Source organism: Phascolarctos cinereus, unplaced genomic scaffold, assembly GCF_003287225.1.
Source record: "Phascolarctos cinereus isolate Bilbo 61053 unplaced genomic scaffold, phaCin_HiC Scaffold_3;HRSCAF=262, whole genome shotgun sequence".
Lineage (NCBI taxonomy): Eukaryota > Metazoa > Chordata > Mammalia > Diprotodontia > Phascolarctidae > Phascolarctos > Phascolarctos cinereus.
In genome coordinates, this window is record NW_027555736.1 from 177,847,577 (window position 1) to 177,865,584 (window position 18,008).

The following is an 18,008-nucleotide window of genomic DNA, read 5'->3' on the forward strand; positions in this document are numbered from 1 at the left end:
TAAGTCTTTTTAGCAAAGTATAAAGACATTACACATACATACCTTTCTTTGTTAATCTTTCATCAACATCTGGACTGAAAAGCAGTCCAGTTTTTACAGATTCAATCCTATTTTTAATATCTTGTTGATTTGCAAGTCTTCGTCCAACATGTTCATATCTATTCAAACCAGAACATCTGTTCTTTTGAGAAAACAAATTTTGAAAGCTTGGGTTATGAAATTAATTACTCAATTACAAATTATAAGGTAAAGCAAAACAACGATGTCAGAAAAATAACAAGAATGATGTAAAAGAAACTAACAATAATTAACATTCTACGGGAAGTCTTATTCAAAATAACTACAGAATACAAAAAGTACAGAAGAGTCAATCTACCAAAATACTTTCAAGGTCTAGACAGATACAAATACAACATGCTCCTTATAGCAATACAAAAAATGACTTAAATAAATGGAAGGATATTTTGTGCTGATGTCAAGGGCACATCAGTGTAATGCAAATGATACAACCAAAAATAATATACGGATTTAGTGCTATTCTAATCAAATAACTGAGTGTTTTATAGAATAGAAAATATGAGAAAAAATTCATTTGGAGGAACAAAAGATCTAGAATCTCAAGGGATATCATGAGAAAAAAAAGTAGGAATGAAAAGGGAATAGTGTTTCTAGACCCCAGATTTTTAAAGCAATTCGGAAATAGTTTAAGAAAGTAACTAAAATGCCCATTCTTCTATCCTAGAGATACTACTGCCAGACATAATACATCAAGTAGGTCAAAGACAAAAAAGGTTCCATATACCAATATACTGGTAGCAGTACTTTTGGTAACAGCAAAGAAGCAAAGTAAATAGAGACCCCATCAACTGGGAAGTGGATAAGCAAATAGCGATACATGAATGTAATGGAATATTGCTATACTGTAAGAAATTACTAATATGAAGGAGAGAAATATGTAGTCTTACATGAAATAATGCAAAGTGAAGTAGTCAGAACAAAGAATATTATAATGACCAAGGAAGAGATGAGAATGTACCTCCTTCCCTCTTTTTTCAGATACTGAGGACTATGTACATGAGACACTATATACAATGTCAGATTTGATTGATATGTGGGTTTGTTTTGCTGAACTATTGTCTTTCTTATTCTGTTATTCAGGACAGTTACCAAGAAAGAAGGTAGAGGTATACTGGAAAATGAAAAACAAAAAATAGAAATGAAAATTCACAAAACTTAAAAAATAATTCTTTGTAGTTATCATAGTCCAGTACATATAAAACATGAGATTTAGAAATAAACTACTCATGGTGCAATTCTTGTGGATTGCTAAAAGTTCGGGCATTTTTAGCAGCACTTAATAGTACTTATGGCTGATTTGGTATTTTTTGACAAATTAGTCACTAAAATTACAAGTCGGAAATGATGAATGAAAAAACAATGAAGGAACAAGAGATACTTACTACATCTCTGCTACTTTTCTTCAGACTAAACTTGAGACGAAGAGATCTTCGGACCTTTTCTTTACGACTTATCTTAGGGGAGAAGCAACCTGCCTTCCCTGACTCCACCCTAATAATTTTTTTTTTTTTTTTGCAGAACAGGGAGGAAAAAAAGCAATGTTTGAAAACAAGACAATCTAAGTTGCGTATGCTGCCAACAATATTCTTTCTGCGGGGTAGAACTTAAAATAAAAATCCACAATAGGTTTTAATGCTCATCTCCTAAAGAATAAAAATACCAAATATTCTTGTTGGAAGAGTCCTAACTATGTGGGACTTTTGGTAAATCATAACTTGAGGACAGTTTCCTCATCATTTATAACATGAGAGTTTAGACCAGATGATTTCTAAGGTCTACTCCAGATCTAAAATTTTTAAGTAATGGGAATAGGAAAACTTTGTGTATGAAATTATCATGCTTCTAATAAGAATTATTCATAGTCCTTTGAACTTGGGATCAAGTAGGTCTTTAAAGCACAAGTAAAACATGAAGATTATATACTTTAAGACAAAAGGGACAAGGTTTTAAATCCAAAAGAGGTGGTTTTTCAGATTGGAAATCTTTCTTTGGTTGATAGAGAAAAAAAGGAAAAATGTTCTTAACTAATAAGAGCACTTTGACAGGGATATTTTCAAAAACATTTTATTATTTAAGTCATATTAGTTTGGAGAAACAATAAATAACCGAAAGCAAACTATCAAAATCACTTAAATTAAGTTTCACTGGTTAATTGTTGAGGCAACTTACCTGCATACTTTTTTGCTTGCAATCCTTTTACTTCGCCTCTGAACACCTGTATTGAACAGATGATTTCCACTGATGGCTATGGGGGAGATTGAACTCTGGGAAGATGCACCAGGACTTTCTTCAAATTGAACTACAAGAGTACCATAACATACAATAACTGTGATTTTTTTTAAAAGCACAAAACATTATTTAAGAGACTTTTCAATTCCAAAAAAAATTTTTTTTAAACTTAGGCTCAATAACCTTCCTTCATTTTCCTTTTACATAAAAAACTAGTTAATTTATTAATTTTATACTTTAGGAGGATAAAAAAATTTTAATTTTGTTTTAAATTCTGCTAATTACATGTGGAACAGTTTTTATATAGAAAATCTGATTTAATATCCCCAGAGGAGAATATCACCTTCCCTCTTCATTTCCCCAACTCATGACAATTAGCTCAGGGAGTCAGAACATTATGCTAATAAACCACTTGGATCTTCCTGTATTTTTCCTCTTCCTTTGGTTTCAGTCCACTCTCCAGGTTCTCTTCTGACCTGAGTGCCATTTTCAGTTTCCTTTGCTGAAGGAAATGTCTCAGGTCCCACTCCTAACCATGTATATTGTCCAAGTCTCTGCCCTGGGCCCTTCTCCTCTTGCTTCCCCTTCAGTTTCTCTCTACTCACACAGCCACCACCCTAGTTTAGACTTTTCTCACTCTTGCTTGAACTATTATAATAGCCTAATTAATCTCCTAGCTTAAGTTTCCCCCCTTGCAATGCATTCTCCCCACAGCCTCCAAAATAATGTTCCTGTAACACAGAGCTGACCATGTCACTTCCTTAACAAGTCTTGGTGCTGTTAGGAAAAAAATACAAAATTTGCAGCTTGGTATTTAAAGCTCTTCACAATCTAGATACAGACTACCTTCATAGATATTACCTAATACTCTCATGTAGTCTATATTCCACACTGTCTCACCTGCTGTCCTCTCAATTTGGTAACCCATTTCCTGCCTCCATGCCTTTGACTGAAATGCACTACCTCCTTATCTCTGCCTCTTAAAATCTCTACTCCTCCAGGTAGCTGGAGTTTTCACTTCCTCATCAAGTTATCTTATATTTATTCATTTACTTGCTTATCTTCCTTGGTAAATTTTAAGTTCCCTGAAGGTAGAGACTTTTAAATTTATGTCTGGGAGGCCAGTGTCATTGAGCTGAAGAATACATGGTGGGATGTGAGGTGTAAGAAGACTGGAAAGAGGTAAGAAATTGGTAAGGGGGACTGACAACTCATCAGAAGGAGATTAGAGGGGTCCCTTTGCTGGCACTGGGGGCAGGACTCTGTTTCATTGCCCATACACAGATCTGGGTTGCAGTCTTAGGGTGAGGAGGAGCACTAGCACAGCAGAGCTTGTGGCTAAAGGGGAGTGGGAGTGGCTAAAGTGAGAGTTCCAGGGTGGAAAAGAGTATGTGTGGTCACTCAAAGACCAGAGCATAGACTGAGACCACCTTAGATGAACTGAAAACTTACAGACCCCCAGAATTAACTCAGAAAATATCATAATTTCCTCACCCAAGACTTCCCTATATGAATGAAATCACAAGTTATAGTCCCTAAACACTAAGAAGGAAAAACTGGTGACTGGTATTAAAGTGACACATACCAAAAAAAAAAATTGAGAAAGTTGATTATGACCACATCATCTTAGAGTGTATAAGGGATAAGAGGTAGGGCTGTGATTTCAGTGACTACAGCTATGATTTTAATGGTATAGGGAACTCTCAGGTGAGCAAACTCCCTTCACCACCTTATAGTCTTAGAGAAGTATCGAGAGGTTAAATGACTTGCGCAGGGTCACACAGTAACAGATCATATGCCCACAGCTACACAGCCACTACGTAGCTGGCCCCAAAGCCAGCTCTCTATCCACTGTGCTAGGCTGCCTCTCCAGCACACACAAGAGAAAGGAAAAGAACACTGTCCACAGTCATTTAGCATAAAACTAATTTTAAGCCAACTGCTGATTTTAAATCAACTTTTTAAAATTAACTGTTGATTTTAAATTCAACAAAAAGATAGTCTTTTACCTGTCTGGGTTTATACCCAAGAGAGAATAAATATATCTAAATTAGCAAGGATAGCACAAGAACAAAATTCTGACTATATAATTTGTATCCAGAGAAGGAAACTTTGTGTTTTAATGCACATAGGGTGGAGAGCAGAAATATCTAAAGGAACACTGTGGTATTATAAGTTATCTGATGTCTCATTATCTTAAAAGAAAAGGAACAAGAGATGGACAGACAAAACAAAAGGAGAGATAACTTCATAAGAATACTATGAAGGAAGAGTAAAGCTCACAATTAGCTTGTGAAAATGGCTAAAGATAATTGGTGTATTAAAATTTACGTTTGGAATAAGACTAAGGAAGAAGTAGCCATTTGCTTAGAGAAGATAGTATAATACTAACTGATAACTAAAAGAAAGCAGAACTACTCAAATCTTAGTCTGCTCCAAACTTCTCCAATAAGGAGAATGATCTTCAAAGGAGAAACAAAGGGAGAATTACCACCAAGACTGGTGAGGGGGATAATAAAGGTATAGCACCTTGCCACTTTAAATCATACCAAACTAATTTAATTTCCTTGTAAATTAAAGATTACAAGATTAATAATTAGGCAGGTAGGTGGCAGAGTGGGTACAGTGCTGGGCATGGAGTTAGGAAGACCTGAGGTCAAATCCAGCCTCAGATATATACTAGCTGTGTGTGATCCTGAGCAAATCATTTAATCAGTTTGCTTCAGTTTCCTCAATTTATATGAGAGAAACAATAGTGTCTGCCTAGCAGGGTTGTTGTGAGAATCAAATGACAGCACAGTGCCTGGCACCTAGTAAGCACTATATAAATGCTTATTCCCTTTCCTAGCAGATGAAGGGAATGTCATAAATTGTATCTTGATCTCATCATTTGCATTTGATCAAAGCATTTGACTTAAAAATCTCCATTGATATTTTTGTGAATTAGACAGTTAAATATAGGCTGGCTAAAACTATATGTGGATAGAATAGTAGATAAAACAGTTGTGCTTAGACTACAAATCAGTAATTTATTTTAACAAGGAGGGATTTTTAGTGGAGTGTCACAAATCCATGTGATAGTCAATGCCTTAATTAGGGAAGCTTATCAAATCTGCAAACGATTCAGGATAGGAATAGCTCATATTTTAATTCAAATCAAAATTTAAAATGACATTGACATATAAAGCCTAGACTGAAACCAAAAAGATGAAAACTTTTTTTAAATGAGCAATGGCAGAGCCTCACATTAAGATTTTTTTTTTGAAAAATCAACTGCACAAGCACATAAGGAAGATTTGGCTTGGTAACAGTTCATATAACAAAGATTTGGGGCTTTTGGTTGACACAACGGCAACACAATTTTAGGCTGTCTCAATAATATAGTAGGATACAGCAAAGAAAAAACTCATCAATAATCACTTGCAAGTTTGTTTAAATTCTCTGAAAATTATAGATAATCAGAGAAATAAGTATAACAACTCTAAAATACTCCCTTATGTCTATTAAATTGGGTTAGGGATAATTAGAAATAATAAAATTGTAATCTGGTGGGAATGTGGAGCAATTAACCAAATAACACACCATCGATTTTAGAAAACAATACAATATAAAAAATAAAAGCTACAAAATTGCATACTCTATGACTCAATGGTTCAATTCCCTACACTAACTATTTATTTACAACATGCAAGGAACTGTGCAAGGCATTGGAGAAACAATGATAAATATGAAACTTAAGCAGTGGCCATCCTACCTGAGGTACCACTAGGACAATATCCAAGGACATACTAAGAGTAAAAAGAGACATCTTTTCCAAAAACATCATAGCAGCTTCACTCATAACAGCAAAAAACTGAAAGCAACCCATGTGTTCAACAACTGAGGAATGATTTTTAAAACTGGTTATATGGATGTAATGGAACACTATGCAGAACAGAGAGACATACAAAGAGCTATGAAATGAAGCAAAGTGAATAAAGTATAATCAGAACAATAGAGCCTATTGCTATGTAAATAAGCACAACACAGGCAACAAAATATACATGCAAGGAGTTCAGAAAGGGATTAAGAAGAAAAGAGGATAATTATTAACGTTTTTAAATGATCAATTCTATTTGATAAAACTGTAGATAATGACAAAAACAGATAAAAATAAAGATAACAGGAATTCTGTTCTCTGTGCAGATCAGCCATCAGGAGGACTGTCTAGATCTAGGCACCACATTTTAAGTGGGATATTGAAAAGGTAGAATATCTCAAGAGGCCACAAAATCATGTAATTAGGAAAATAGTTGTAAATACTAGGGATGTTTTTCCTGGAGAAGAAATGATTTAAGGGAGTTATGACTGCCCTCCAAATTGTTGCCTTCACATATGCAAAGGGCTATTATGCAGAAGAGGAAAATAGACCTTTTCTGATGTTGTTACTGAACGCAGAACTAGTACTGACGGGTAAAAATCATGAAGAGAGATTTTTTTTGGTTCAGATGCCAGGCTTAGCATCAGAAAAGACTAAAATCTCAAAAACCGGGCCCAACTAAGCACATTTTCTATGGGCAGCAATCTGAGATCTCCTGACATGTGGGCTGGAAACTACAGAGCTTGAGGCAAGTGTAAAGTTGAATATAGCACTAAGGACCCCATCACCAGGTATTTATTGACCCAGACAACAGGTTCAAACTCCTGATGCCTTCAACTGTACTCCTAGCTCCCAGGATTCAGAGAAAGAAGATGTAAATCCTCATCACAGGATCCTCAAGAGGGAGAGCCCTAACAAAAGTTTACTTTTTCCTGAAGAGTCCCAGTGGGAAGAGACTTCAGGAGCCATCTGATCTAATCTGTATCTGAACAAGAAATCTCCTCTAAAGCATCCCCCAAAGGGGGTAACCCAGACATTAAAGGGGGTGAGGGGGAGGAGAGATTTACTACTTCCTAAAACAGTGCATTCTATTTTTGGATAGCTCTAATTGTTAGGAAAATTCAATTCAATTTAACAGACATTAAGTGACTATCACAGGGCAACTAGGTGGCACAGTGGATAGACCACTGGGCTTGGAATCAGGAAGACTCATATTCATGAATTCAAATCTGCCTCAGATGCTTACTTATTCAGTCAATTAACCCTGTCAGCCTCAGTTCTCCATCTGTAAAATGAGCTGGAGAAGGAAATGGCAAACTACCCCAGTATCTTTGCCAAGAAAACACCAAATGGAGTCACATGAAAGTCAGACATAACTAAAATGACTGAACAAGTTACTACTACATGAAAGGTACTGGGCATATAATGATATAGTCCCATGTCCTCAAGGAATTCATATTCTACAGTGGGAAAACAATATATACACAAATAAATGCTGGAATAGCAGTGGAGTGGGATCAGAATAAGATATGTAGATGAATACCTGAGCTGTGCTTCAAAGGAAGCTAGGGATTCTAAAAAGAGTTGAGGAGGGAATGCTTTACGTTTGCTATAATAAAACTGGAAAGGTAGGTTCATACCAGATTGTGAAAGGCTTCAAATGCCAGGCGAAGAATTATGAGAAGAATGTGCCTCCTGCTCCTCTAAGGATGCTCCAGATTATGTGAGAAAAAAGGCTATCCATACTGGAGATGGTGGCAAGAAAGGTACTATCTTCTAAGTAGAATCAGGTTTCCATTATTGCAAGATTTTAAAAAGTTAAGAGATACGGGAATTTTTTTTAAAATGTGGGGTCTTTAGAAGGTACAAAGGAATACCTGAGCAAAGGAGGACTATGGGAGGGGAAGACTGAGAGTATGGGAAGAGGTAGGAAGAGAAGATTTTTTGCCCCTTTATGACTGAATCACAGGAATGACAGGAGTAGCAGCTGAGAATTACCCACAACAGAAAAACAGTGCAGGTCCTCACTGCTTCTGCCTCTCAGAGAGGCACAGTATCTCACAGTTCTGATACTGGCAGCAGAGAAAGAATAATCTGGCTGTTAGGTTGAACTCATGCTTTAAACTCATCCTGAATTCTCAACCCAAAATCTCCACTGTCATTCCAATGTGTTAGCTACTCCTCTCAGCCTTCTGCCATCTGTGCTTTGATAAGTGGATTTGCGTTCATTGAGCCAACAAACATTATTATGACCTACTATGTTTTAGGTACAGTCACAGATTGAATATAGGAATATAAAAATAAATACCATAATTCTTGTGCTCAAGGTTTACAATTTTATACAGAATAAACATTCAGTTATTTGTTGAATGACTGAAATACAATTCACTGCTAGATAAACGAGGCATCACTGTACACATGTCTATCCTTAACAGTGTAAATTCTATTTCCTACCTGATGCAGGTGTTGAAACACTACTGAAGAAACTACTTGGTAACAACTCAAAGTTGAAACTGGCCTTGATGGACTTCCTTTTTTTGCTTGAAAAGCCATGTGAAGAATCCATTGGTAGTTTCCGTTTTGTCTTAGGTGTAAGAATCACTGGTGTCACTGATGACAGAGTTATAATTTAAATTTATGTCTTTTTTTCAAGAAAGTTATATTTTAACAAAAACATACTTTAACAAAGAACCTAAAACCTCTATTATTTAAAGCTTGCTGGAAAAAAGTATATTCATCTTTTAAGTAGATTAAGACTAAGGGTCAATAAACATCACAAAGTAAATTAAGGCTATGCAATAGTTTAGATGAAAACAAGAAAAGTTACGAATACTTGCAAGAATCTTAGTGCTAGCAAACAGTAACCTGAAAGTTAACCAACTAGTGGAGTAAGGCAACTATGTTGCATTATACAAACAATCATGTTACATAAGAAAGCTGCACTCAGCAGAGTTGAACCAAAATATAATGAAAAATTATTTTGAACTTAAACTTGTAACAAAATATGAACAACTCTTCCAAAGTTATACATACTCGTGGTATTTTTCGGACTATTATAGTGAACAATTTCACACACAATTACACAAGAATTGAAATACAAACTGGTTCAACTCCCTGCTACAGAATAAGTTATTAAAAAAAAGTGCCTCCATTTCATTTGTAAGAATGTGAAATCCAAAGTTTAATAAGCAACCCACTTGAGCTATGTTACATTATGTCACATGTTTAGCAGTACGTAGTTATGAAGAGTCAGAAAACTGTTTGAACAGGTGAAACTATGGACAAGATACCTAATTTTCTAATCTCAACTTCTAGTACAATATGATTAATATCATTAGTAGCTCTGAGACTCATACATATGAGTCCTTATATGAGGGGATACCCTATATGAGGGGCTCTTAATTGGGAATCCATGGTCTCACAAGAAATTTTTGGATAAATTTCAGGGGTTTGTGAACTTGGATGGAAAAAAAAATTACATCTTTATTTCAATATCACTGGTTTCCTTTGTAGTCCCATTTATTTCATATATATTTAAAAAATATTTCAAGGAATATATATCTATATATGTTGATATAGATACAGATTTCACCAGATTGCCAACAGGTTCCATGAAACAAAAAAGGTTAAAAATTCCTCTGCTATGCAGTATCCCCAATGAAAATTCTAATTTATTTGGCATTATGTTGGCAATTTTTCCTTACCGTTAAAAAGCCAAATTTTGATTAAACCCAAATAAATTTTGGAAGAGAACAAAGTTAAAGACATAATGCAAAAGCTCCCATCTAGTATTATGTATAATACCTACCAATTTTCTCTTGCTGAGGTGTAGTGGAGGGTGTTCTGTTAGATTTAAGCTTATTCAGTGCTCCACTAACAAAATCTGAAATGCAAGATATATAGAGGCAATCACGTCTTGCTCTATTAATACACATTTGATATTTATGATGCCTTAATAAAAAACAAATTGCATTAGCATATACATTTTAATTAGGTCATTATAAGAAAAATAGCCAGTGGAATTGATGCCCAGTAATAATGAAATGCAAAGGAATTTTGCACCTTTCAAAAGATAATCTTTTAATTAAGTAGTTAGTATCTCTCAAGAGAGGATATTTCAATTCAAATACACTCAACACTATGCTTCTGAGTGTTCCTCAGTAGAAAAAAAAATCAGAAGGTACTCTTACCTCTGGGAAAATGCTAATTAAAAAGCAAAAGGTTTTAATGAGTAAATGAAATTAGTTACTAAGTTGTGAATCTTCTGAAACATGATTTTAGAGTTTTAAAGTGAAACAATGTATTAAGGCCAGATGCCGAATATTACTTCACATTTATACAGCATTTTAAAGTTTTCAAATGTTTCCCTCACAACCCTGTTTGAGATAAATAACATTTTAAAATTTGTTTAAAATAATCAGTAAATTTTGATACTGAAAAATAATTATACATTTTTCTGAGTCCATTTCCAAATAATTCACCCCTTGAACAGTTTTACATTGCTAAAGAAATCAGGCCTTTCTGGTGATACAGGACAAATTCCACCTTAACAAACACAAGTAAAAAGAATCCTCATTCTGCTTAAACTAGGGAGTAAAGAGACAAGTTAATATGACAGGCATTCATAAAACCTTTATAACTAGAAAATGTATTCATTCTAGAATATTAAAACATTTCTTATCTATAAGATAACCTAAGGACATTAAACATATTATTGCTAAATAATTGTAGAGCATGGTAAAAAACTAAAGTCAACTCCGAGGAAGATATAGAACGATTTTTACCAGCTACAACTTACCTAAAATGAGACAAGACTATAGCTACCAAACAGAAGGCTCTCTCCAATTCATTTCTACCATTGAGTATCTTTCTGCTACTATCAAGAAAGAAATGAAGGAGAGGGGGTGTTTGCTTTTCATAACCTCCATTTGAGTTCAGTCTATTAAGACTTTACTTCTGTGGCTTTAAAGAGCATAGTTTCAATGTAGGCTTAAGGGGTATTATCTGGTGGCCAGCAAGAAACTATCGAGTATAATGTCCTCCTTCAATATACCCATATATATAGCTGATGGTTTAAAGTACAAAAACTATTTTAATAGTGCATAGAGAGCTCAGATATAAATTGCATACAAGCAGGTGGCATTGTAAAATAAAGCAATTACATTCAGAAGACCTGGATTCAAGTCTTGAGTATACTACTTTGCTACTGACCTTGGGTCTCAGTTTCCTCACATATTAAAAAGGGAGGCAAACCAAATGATCTCTATAAGATATTTCTTCAAGATGTCTTCCAGCTCTTAAAAATCCTATATTCAGTATCATCCACTTAAGCTTAGTCAAATTTAATTTTGCATATTTCTAAAACCTCCATCCCTAGGTTAATCAGTTTTACCATATCCTCTTGACAAATATTATCTGCCAGGTACCCAGTTCCAGGCATCATTGTCTTTTCAGTATCAATATTGACTTGTTAACTATAGATAAGAAAGCCAACATTTATATCTTATCTTACAATGTTGTCTAGAGAGAAACAATACAGTCCACACACCCATTGAAGAAGCAAGATTTGTGTCACACTGTTTGTCATTATTACCTCATTGATTCAGGGTATTATTTAAAATATGAATTAATATTATGCAGCTAATAAATAGAACAGGGACTTATACCAGACAACCCAGATGTTACTACAGAGATTCAGTTCTGGCTTGTTCAAAATTAACCAGTTAGGTAGAGATAGGAGGGAAGAAGGATGTTAATCTGTCACTCTGCATTTCCTCAATCCCGGGGGCAATTTTGAAAAAAGAAAAAAAGAAAATGGACACAAAGGATAACAAAAAAATAGGCAACAGGACCACAGGCCATTGAAGTTGATAACAGGACAAAATAAATTTTCACAGACATATATAATTCGTAGGTAAAAAGAATCTTAGAGTCCACTTAAAAGCATCTTTATTGGTCCTGGGGACAATACAGAGCTCCTCTTGCTCCACCTATGGAAGAAGGTATAAGGGAATCACATGGAAAGGAGGGAGATACAAAATGATCCAATCCACTTAATTACGCCATTTTCCTTCCTGTGTATCGTCCCAGGGTTTTTATATGTATGTTTATCTTCTCTTTTCGTATATCAGTCAAAAAACATTTATTAAGCACTTATTATTTATTGTCAGGCACTATGTATATAAATTATCTAGCTTTTATGCTTGACCTCTAGCTCTGGCATTTTGGTATATATAATCCTTCTTCTACCTTTAAAAATAGAAAGAAGCTGTTTTGGATTTATATGTCTGTGTTGAGCTAAAATTTCTCTGAAAGAATCTATATATGCTTTATTTTGGTCTTGCCTGGTCTGTATGATTTATTGGGATTTAATCTAAGAAAATGTAATCTACCAAATGCTAAAGAACTAGACTTTTTGTCATCATCCCCCTAAATCCTAAAAAACGGTTTGCTTGTAAAGAAAATTAGACTAGATGATCTTTAGTGTCCCTTCCAACTCTAAGTTATAAAATATATTTGACTTTATTAAAAATTATATTACAATGGACTGCAATCTTATTGACTCTTTATATCTTTTATCTATTCCTCCCTTTTTTTAATGCTACTAATTTAGGCCAGGCTTTTATTATTTCATACCTGGATTATCGCAAAAGCTTTCCTCAATTCCTTTCTGTTCTTTCTGGCCTAAAAATAACCCTCTGTATTGCTACAGAATCATCCAAAAATATCATTTCCACTACATCAATACTCTGATCAAATCTTGAACGTGATGTAATTACTTAAGAAATAAAATCTAATTGCTTGGATTAGCATTCAAAGGTTCTCCATGATCAGTCTTCTTTCTAAGTTCATGCCTTATTGTTCCTCTACTTAAATATTCATTTAAAGAAAGTTAGTCTACTCATTGTCTCCTACATATATCATGACCTAACACACCTGGATTTCCTCATCCAAACCAAATATTACTCATTTTTGAGTATCCAGATAAAATTCCAATAAGCCTTCCTTAACAATTCATTCCTCTTCAAACCTAGGGCACTTTTTAACTATACTAGTCATTTAACACAATCTTATACTTGTTCATATTGATATTTTTAACTTTTTGTAACTGGAACTCTGTACATCTACAGAATGGTTCTGTCTTTGTCATTAGCTATGTGACAACTTGGGCAAGTCACTTAACCTATATGGAGCACAGTCTCCCCATCAGTAAAATAAGGAGTCTGGAACAAATCCTCCTTCCACCTCAAAAATTCTATAATTCTAGGATTATCTTATCTCTCCAGCTAGATTGTATACCAACAGAGGTAATAATGTCTTATACCTCTTTACATCTCCCACAGTCCTTAACATACTAAAAATTTTTCTGTTGAATATAGTTATCTTAGATAATAAAAGCTTATAAACTTTCTTGCTTAGGTCAAATAATAATAATACTCACCACCTACACTCTGTCTTCTCTTTCTCTTATGTTCAAGAGGAGATTCATATTCACCTTCTTCACAGCCGTCTAGTGATGGAGTAGAACAGGGGCCATCGATACCCAACATGACTGGTATCTTTTCTACGATAAACTCTGGCACACGCCCTGAAGGACAGCATTGACAATAGTGTTTTTATTCTGTTGCTTAAAAAAAAAAATTTTTAATAAAAATAAAAATCTACACTAACTTCTGTCAGAGAACAGGATCATAGATCATAGATTTGAGCTGGAAGGAAATTTCAGAAGTCATTTGGTCCACCCACTTCATTTTATGGATAATAAAATTGAGATTCAGAGTGGTTAAAAGACTGGCCAAAGGTCATATAAGGAGCAAGCAAAAGAGCTGGGAGCTCTCCTTGAGCCTAACTCCTTTAACTCCGTCCAGTGCTCTTTCAATATACCATGCTGCCTCAGAAGTTTTAAGGGTCACTTGGGAGAAGCTGGCAAGCCAAAAAAATTCTGCACTGAAGACATTTCACCTCTTCTTACCAATATCAGCTGCATGATCAATAAGGGTCTTTACCACTGCAGCTTGCAGTCGAAGTTTTTTTTCTGTGTTGGCTGACATTTTTTCATGCCCATCACTTGATTGTAAAAGGTTTGGAGCAAATATTACTGCAAGATTACTGCTATCCATCTTATTCTCACCGGCTCTTTAAAAAAAAAAAAGTATGTACTATTAAATGTAGCCAAAATGTAAACTGAGAAACAATTTCAACCACCTAATAGGTATATTTGTAGGGACCCTTACTTTACTGACTCTGTATAAGGCAAATACTAAATCTTATCAGGAATTTAACCAAGAAATAGGAAATTAAAAAAGCTTCTAAACAGTCAAATTAATTTATAAAGTCCATTCATCCAAAACTAAGATTTTATTCACAGCCAAGCCTCTCAAAATTCTCACTCAGTACTTACTCTTATTTAACTCATTCATAATAGTAAGAAACTTGGTTACTGCATTTGGTTTCAAAGCTCATTACTGATTAGAAGCAGCCAAACAGAAGGGTAAGAGGAACTTTTACAGGTAGGCATAATTACAGCAGTGAGAAATGACAGGTGATAGCAAAGAAAGAAATAGAAAAATGATTAAAAAAAAACCCAACAGAAACAAGAATTCAAATGGCACCACAGGTTAGACCTTCTAGGGTAAACTGCCTTGCATCACATCAACAGGCCCCTGGAGATCACCGTATTCAAAATGATGAAGAAAAATGAAATTGCATTCAATATATTCCATTTGAGAAGATAAGGCAGTATGTAAATAAATTTTAAAAAATATTTCCATCCCAAATAGTTGAAATAAAAAGGTACTGTTGCCTAAAATTATAAAGGGCTAGCTATAAAAGGTTCTTCATAGCTACAATTTTTCTGTACTTGATCTTTACTTACCTAAGAGAAACATTCCTGAGAAAGTTAAAGAAGTATCGTAATATATAAATTATACTGTCAGCCATAAGACAAGAGAGCAACACTGTAGCGGTAGTCTTCTCCTCTGTTTCCAACTGTTGAGCTTTGATGAGAGCTTCATGCAAATCAACTGGAAGGATGGGTTCTGGCAACTCCCTAAAAAATTGCTTAAGAAGTCCTGCAATATCACATGGAGGTGCAGAAGACAGACAGCTTTCACCATGATCCAATTTGCTCTGAAATAAATTTCAAGACTTCAGTACCCTTTGGATTTAAGATCTCATGTTGATCAAAATCTCTGCTTATATCTCAGGATTAGGAGTTTTTCTTAGTAAACTTTAATTCTTTTATTTATTTGCTTCTGGTCATATATTACAAAACACATCAGAAGGCCTGGTAAACAATAAAAAATATTTAATTTCTTTAGTTATTGGATTCATATAAGCTATAAACATTTCCACAGAGGGGACAGCCTGTCAACTATATCTCTGCCAATCATTTATACTAAAAAGACAAAGGGTGGCAGAGTGGATATAGTGCTGAGCTTAAACCCCGCTGTGCAAGGTGCTTCATAGACAACTCTATAGCAATTATTTAATAAGTCATATGGGTTGTGATGTTAGAGTTCACATGCTAGAAAATCATAAACCCTTTGCACATTCATGTCATATCTGATAACTTTAACCACAAAAACAGAAGTAGACAACTGGAGAAAGAAAAAAAAGTTAGTCAAGGAATACGCTTACCTTCAGCGCTTTTAGACGGACAACTGATCCAGATTTCCTAAAAAGCCCCTCAATATGAACATGCTCTTCCAAAGATGTGCAAGCATCAACAAGAAAACTGAAAAAGGTAGGTCTTATCAATGGATTTGATCTTACAAAAACCATAGCAAGTGAATATGCTTGTCAAGGTACATCAATAGGCTGTGAAGATCCTACTCTGACACTTGACTTCTGAATTATAAATCACTTTCCCTTTCTATAATCTATTCATTGTTCTTTATCAATACCAAAACTGCTACTTTTAGTATGACCTTTGCTCCCATTCCAGCACCTTCAAAACCTACTATACTCCTAAGAGTCATAACACACACACATAAACTCTATACACACACACATATGTATATTCCAACAAATCTTTCTGTACTTACCATTCCATAAAATGCAGCAACCTCTTTTAATTCAATTTAATTCAATTGAACATTTGTTAAGTTCCCATGTGCAAGGCATCCTCAATACCACAGATACAAAGACAAAAAATTCCTTCCCCTCAACATGTACAGCATATACACAGATAAGCATGTATAAGGCAGTATTAAGAGGTAGATAACAATAACTTGAGTAAGAGGAAAAACAGGTCAGGAAAGGCCTTGTATAATGAAAAAGCTAGAGATTGGACTTCCCGGAGCCAAGACGGCAGAGTTAAAATGTAGTTGCTCTCACCCTCCCCTGTCAACCTCTGAAAACCCAGAAAATATCACCCCAGGAAAAAAAAAAGCCCTGGAACAGCTGAACTAAAAGAAGATGGGGAACAGCAGTGCAGCAGCCCAGCAAACAGGTCTCTCAGTGCCTCAGCAAAACTAAGGGAAGCAGCACTACAAAGCGCCCCAGGCGGATAGGCAGCCTGCAGCATCCATCTGAAAGGAGCTAAAGAAAGCAACCTAGAGTCTTCCTGAAGTCCCAGCCTTACAGATTCCAACCCAACACCAGGTAAGCTGTCACAACTCTACAGCCTCCAACTGTCAACCAGGAGGAGATTCTGAAGCCCAGGTGGTAGAGCAGGCAAACACCAACACCTGGACCTCTGAGTGCCTCAGTGAGGGTGGGGGGAACCAGAGGAAACCAGCTCAGAAAACCACCAGGAGCCTCGGCACTCCACCGCAAAGGAATCTCCCCATGCATTAGCAGAAACAAGGGAGATGACACTGCAGGGGGCCCCAGGCAGATAAACATCCTGCAGCACCCATCTAAAAGGAGCTGAAGAAAGCTAAAGGAAAGGAAAAGCAGGCAACCTAGAATTGCCTGAAAGTTCCAGCCTTGCTGATTCCAGCCCAACACAAGGTAAGGCGCCAGAAACCTACAACCTCCATTTCCCAGAATAAGAGGCCCCAGCAAGCAAAGCCAGTGACCAAGACCTAGGCTCCCAACACAAGAAGCTTGGGTCAGTACCCTCTGTTCCCCAGCAGGAGAGCTCAATCTCTTTAAAGGCCAGGGAATAAAGAAACACCATGAGTAAAAAGAAACGGACCATAGGTTCATATTATGAGAAGAGTGAAGATCAAGACAGAAATTCTGAAGAGGACAACATTGTCAACAAACCCACACCTGAAACAACAAAAGGGAATATGAACTGGTCTGAAGCCCAAAAAGCCTTCTTAGAAGAGCTCAAGAAGGATTTTAATAGTCAAATGAGAGAGGTAAAAGAATCCTTCAAAAATACAATTGGCCAGTTGGAAAAAAATACACTGAAGAAAACAAGTTCCTAAAAAACACAACTAGCCAATTGAAAAAGGAAGGACAAAAACTAACAGAAGAGCATACTGAAGGAAACAAGTCCCTAAAAAACACAATTGGCCAGTTGAAGAAGGAAGTACAAAAACTAACAGAAGAAAAAAATCTAATCAAGTGGGTTAAATGGATCCAAGTAAATGGATTAGTTTGATCTTAGAAAATGTACTGAGAAAGGAGGAGGCAGACAAGGGTAAATTACATTACAGGAAAAGACAGAAAATCCTATTACAGCAGAGGGAAACAAGGGAGGAAGGGTGAGCATTGTTTGAATCCTTACTCTCATCAGATTTGGCTCAAGAAGGGAATAACATAATCAGTTAGGTATAGAAATCTAACTTGCCCTATAGGCAGTAGGAGGGAAAGGGGGAAAGAAAAGGGAGGGGGGATGGAAGGGAGGGAAGAAGCAGTAAGGGCAAGGGGGAAGAAAAGGGAAGGG

At 35.6% G+C, this 18,008-nt stretch overlaps 1 protein-coding gene across 1 annotated transcript in view; it reads right to left on the reverse strand.

The window, feature by feature from the left end:
- ARHGAP11A (Rho GTPase activating protein 11A) overlaps positions 1-18,008 on the reverse strand; it is a 28,304-nt gene that overhangs the window by 2,589 nt on the left and 7,707 nt on the right. The window contains exons 3-11 of the mRNA XM_020995301.2: positions 15,806-15,902; positions 15,042-15,295; positions 14,139-14,302; positions 13,608-13,754; positions 9,975-10,049; positions 8,621-8,776; positions 2,248-2,377; positions 1,461-1,569; positions 43-181 (exon numbers count right to left, since the gene is read on the reverse strand). Coding sequence (XP_020850960.1) covers positions 43-181; positions 1,461-1,569; positions 2,248-2,377; positions 8,621-8,776; positions 9,975-10,049; positions 13,608-13,754; positions 14,139-14,302; positions 15,042-15,295; positions 15,806-15,902 — 1,271 coding nt within the window. The remainder of the gene's footprint in view (positions 1-42; positions 182-1,460; positions 1,570-2,247; positions 2,378-8,620; positions 8,777-9,974; positions 10,050-13,607; positions 13,755-14,138; positions 14,303-15,041; positions 15,296-15,805; positions 15,903-18,008) is intronic.